The sequence below is a fragment of the Anneissia japonica genome, unplaced genomic scaffold (assembly GCF_011630105.1).
Source record: "Anneissia japonica isolate Jap-2015-1 unplaced genomic scaffold, ASM1163010v1 scaffold42961_len6927_cov113, whole genome shotgun sequence".
Lineage (NCBI taxonomy): Eukaryota > Metazoa > Echinodermata > Crinoidea > Comatulida > Comatulidae > Anneissia > Anneissia japonica.
This window is the reverse complement of record NW_022740656.1, coordinates 1-4,541: the sequence shown is the minus strand read 5'-3', so window position 1 is coordinate 4,541 and position 4,541 is coordinate 1. Positions and strand designations below refer to the sequence as shown.

At 34.4% G+C, this 4,541-nt stretch overlaps 1 protein-coding gene across 1 annotated transcript; it reads left to right on the top strand.

Annotated features, from left to right (window-relative positions):
* The first annotated feature begins 252 nt into the window (after window positions 1-252).
* On the top strand, window positions 253-3,655 carry LOC117118287 (microtubule-associated tumor suppressor 1 homolog A-like). The gene is made up of 4 exons (XM_033262849.1): window positions 253-1,141; window positions 1,451-1,575; window positions 1,808-1,905; window positions 2,112-3,655. The coding sequence occupies exons 2-4, from the start codon at window positions 1,558-1,560 to the stop codon at window positions 2,392-2,394; spliced, it is 399 nt and encodes a 132-aa protein (XP_033118740.1). The 5' UTR covers window positions 253-1,141; window positions 1,451-1,557; the 3' UTR covers window positions 2,395-3,655.
* The last annotated feature ends 886 nt before the right edge of the window (window positions 3,656-4,541 follow it).

Below are 4,541 nucleotides of genomic sequence, written 5' to 3'. Positions count from 1 at the left end.
ATTTCAAATTAAAAATATGTGTGCAAATAATATTAGGATCTACCCAGTAACTCTTAAATAATATTTTGTCTTATCAATTATCTGTGGGAGATTACCCACCCCGGTCACATTAGCGAAAATACTTATACTGATATGCAAGGGACCCCCAAGATTTTCCTGCCCCTGGACCCCATGACTTGTCTTTACGCCACTGCGGGCGCATATTATAATAAAATATTAATTTAATATTGGGTTCACCTAAATACCGTTTTCAATTCGTCAGAAATATAGTAAATTACCACATATAAATTTAAAATTTGTTTCTTTAATTTTAAAATAAGTTTTTTTGCAAACCTGCTCACGACCCAATCCAAAAGTTAAAATTGGGATTAAATCTGTATATACTGCACATGCGATGAAAATACTTATGAGCCTAGCCTAGATGAGGATTAATATTGTGTATATGAAAATTATGGCGAACGATGCCATTTTGTTTTTTTTTTTGTTTTTTTGGCCAAGCAGTGTCTCAATTCACCGTTGGCAAATTGGCAAACGGCTACTGTGAGCGTAACATTGCATGTCTCGGCTGTTAGTTTCCCATCCCCTGTCCTTGCTGTCACCCATCCCCTGTCACCCCTCTATTGGCTGTCACCCTGGCAGTTGCCCATTCCTTGTACTATATGTGCTAGAGCACACATTCCTTCTGTTGGCTATTTTTGAGTTCTTCCTAGTAAGAAAATATTATAATGCTCTGCCTATCCCCACTATTAAATTTTCAAAAAAACTATTGTATATTCATTTATAGTCATGACGTGCCTATATATGGTCATGATGTGACGTCATCATGACCATAGGCATGTAATTGTATGTTTCATTTGTTCAGTTATCTGACCAAGCTGAGCAGAATGATCAGCTGACTGAAACATTAAAAACAAAGCATGCTGATGAAAAAAGACTTCTCCAAGAAGACAATGCAGCTGCAACAAATAAAATGAGGGATGAGTTTGAAATTGAAGAAGAGCAGAAAAGAATGGCTGCAGAGAATCGGGAATGCCAGCTCCAAGATGACGCATTCAATTTAAAATTTCAATGTGAACGATTAAGACACAAATGTAAGATGCTCGAGGATGTCCTTCAAAAAGACTCGAATGAGAAACTTCAGGTGAATTTTTAAATTAAAGGAGTTTGATTGGATCATGAGATCATGTGATTATAATTAGGATCATGGGATTTTAAACGTGATCAGTGTGATAGTTAATACATGGAGGAAAGAAATTAATTGGATTTTTTCCTCTATGTTAATAATTTTTAAAGCAATACCAATGTTTATGTACTGTTTAGTGTTCAGGAACCTCTCTAAAAATATATTCCAGTTATCATTCCCGATATGTTGTCTCAAATGTTTGCTGATATGTATTGTATTTTTTGTTTTTGTGATTTAATATTAATTTTATAATGGCTTTGTTAACAGGCAGCGATTGCTCAATACAGTATAAACATTTACCAGAGGAGGTTGAAAGCCTGAAAACAGTGCTGGAGCTGAGGAATAAAAGTGTACATGATTTACGAAGGCAAAAAATGGAATTAGAAAAAGAGGTGAGGGGGTGTAATGAGGGGAAGGGTGTTGTGACAGATTGGAAGGGGTTTATAGAAGGAAGGGAGTGTTGTAATCATTGGCAAGGGGTTAGAAGTACTTTAGTTTGATGGCTACAAATATTGATAACTTTCAAACTCAACCATTGGGATCAGAATGACCACCTACATTTATGTTAAGGCAGTGTTGACTAATCATTATCACTTTTTTATTTTATTTTGTTTGCATTAATAGCTTGAAGTGATATCTGAACATGAAGAAAAGATAAAACGATATGAACGACGTATTGAAGAATTAAAAGCAATTGTTGGAAGGAAAGCCGATTTAGAGAGGTACCTAAATTTTTTATTTAATTTCTGTAATGTATTAGTGTTCAATTCTGAATTTTAGAATTTCTACCTGTTTTTAAATACAAGGTGTATTTTGTCACTAGAACAGTAAAAAAATTTCAAATTGAATATTATCTCATCAAGAAATCTGATAAACATGAATGAACAAATCATGATGTTTGTGACAAATTCTGTGACGTATCTTGCAGACAATTATCATCCGAACACAGAGCATTGAAGGAAACGTTAGACAAACAGTCAACGGAAAAGAAACGCCTTTCAATGGAAAATGAGGAACTCGTTTGGAAACTACAACAAAGTGAGTGTGGCTCCCCAGTTTGTTTGACTCCGCCTACCCCCACAAGGACGACACGAATGCCTTCTCCAACCAATTCATTTAGTCGCACAAATCTGTTACGTTTAAGCTCATCGGAGAGTCACGATAACGTGTTCATGTCGTATGAACAGAAGATGGACCAGAGTTTAAATTGACGGATGAATAAATAAGTCATCCACCATTTTGAAATTCAAAACCTTTATAAAACTTTGAGGAATTTGTAGTCAAGTTTTACACATAGGGAATATAATTCTGTAGGTATATTGTTGAAACAAAATCCTGTATTAATAACGTGGGACTGTCGGAAAATACAGTCCTATAGGAAAGCGGAGGGACTGTTTACATACACCCTATAGGAAAAGACAGCAGAAACTATGAAACAGCATTCATATGGGAAGACAAAATCAACTTTTAATCCTACAATATTTCAACTCAACTTGATGCAATTTTGTTGACAAACAATGAATGTATACTTACATTACAGAACAACTAATGAATATTTAGCTTTAAAAAATAACCAATAACCAATTAGTGTGGACCAATTAATGACTCAACTCCAGTTTACGTATATCAGGTGGAATAGTTAATATTCTGCTACTTTTCACAAACTACCGAAAGGTCCACTGATTAATCTCAGATAAGAAAGTATAATAATAAATCTGATGATGACATAATTAATGTTGAAATGTTGAATCCCAACAAGTATTTCAATACTTGGAGTATGTATTATACTTTCTTTTCACAAACTAAGTATTGGAATGTAATCTGTTTTAGCACTGTGTATCCTGAACACTAAATCTGGGTTTTGATATCCCATAATAAGATTATATGGTAACTAAGTGTGTGTTGGCAATGTGAGGTAAAGTGTTCAAGGTGTAGGTTGTGTCTCAGGAATGACGAAAGAAAATTGTACTTTATTTAATATGACAGCAAAATGTTGTACTTTATATAATGTGGCAGCCAAATGTTGTATGGGCTGAGTAGATTGCTTCACCAATGAGTATCAGGTGCAGTCTGGTGTGGTAGAGGGCAAGCGGTTGCCCAGATTGATTCTAGTGATTAATGGGGCAAGTAAAGTGTAGTTGCTCACTGAGTTTTGGGCAAGTAGTGATGAGTTTTTGTATAGGTTATTGATATAATGATCTGGGGTTATTGACCTCCAATTTGGGTCATTGACCTTTTGGTATTATTCTGTTGAAACTTTTTGTGTGTGGATTGTAATGATTACAATTGAGTTTGAGAAGACATCTTTATATGAATGACATCATTTCTATAAAAAAAAAAAAAAGAATGATGCCATTGATTGTATAGTGAGATGAATGTGTTTGCAAATAGTTTGGTTTTTCTTGCTGAAAATAGGCTGAAAATGTTCAATAGCTTTCAACCTAACTGATAATAATTTAAGTTGTATTGTTATCCTTATTTGTAATTATGTTTTTAATTTGACAATAATGTTGAATAATTATATTTAGTTAAATATTTTGATCCTGTGTGTTGCTGTAGTTTTGCATATTTTATGTATACTACTGCTATATTTCTATGTATTGTGCCCATGTGTGTTGCTGTTGTGTCTATGTATGTTTCTGTTGTGTTTCTATATATTGTGTGCATGTGTGCTGTTGTAATAATAATAATAATGGTGGAGTTATAAGGCACATATTGTCATGTCACCTTTATGCGCATGAAAATGTAAAGTAGGTTTGAAAAAATATATACCTGTACAGTATATAAATATCAAAATAATGTGTGGATAAATAGACTCCTACACCCATATTCTTGAAAAGTGGACTATATTAGTTCAGGATTTAATCATTATCTTTAGTCCTGGAATTAAATTAGTCCGCATTTGAGAATGCGGTCCCAACTCCTTAAACTAAGGTATGGTTGGCCGTTGCCTCTGAAGAGCTCACTCATCCACCCTTTGTTAGTTCCTATGCATGTAATGCAATAGGAACTATTGTAATCACATTTCTTTTGTTTTTTAGTATGTGTGTGCGTATGTGTAGACATTTATGCAAATGCGCATGCGTCAAAGAAAAGTTTTCCGACATTTTGTTTTACATCGCGATGCGAAGTTCGATGTGGATTTTCTGCAGAGTTCAGTCAGGGCTCACGCTAACCGATCGGCAAGTCGGCATGCATGAAACTATTTTGGTTTTACGGCAAAAAAATCAACTGCTGTGGCATAGGTATTTTGAAGAAGGCCTAAAATAAAACAAAAAAAGGTTTTAATACTTGCTCCATTTTTCACTAACTCCATGCGACGTTTATTTCTGTTGTATGAGTAGTCCATAGAGCTATT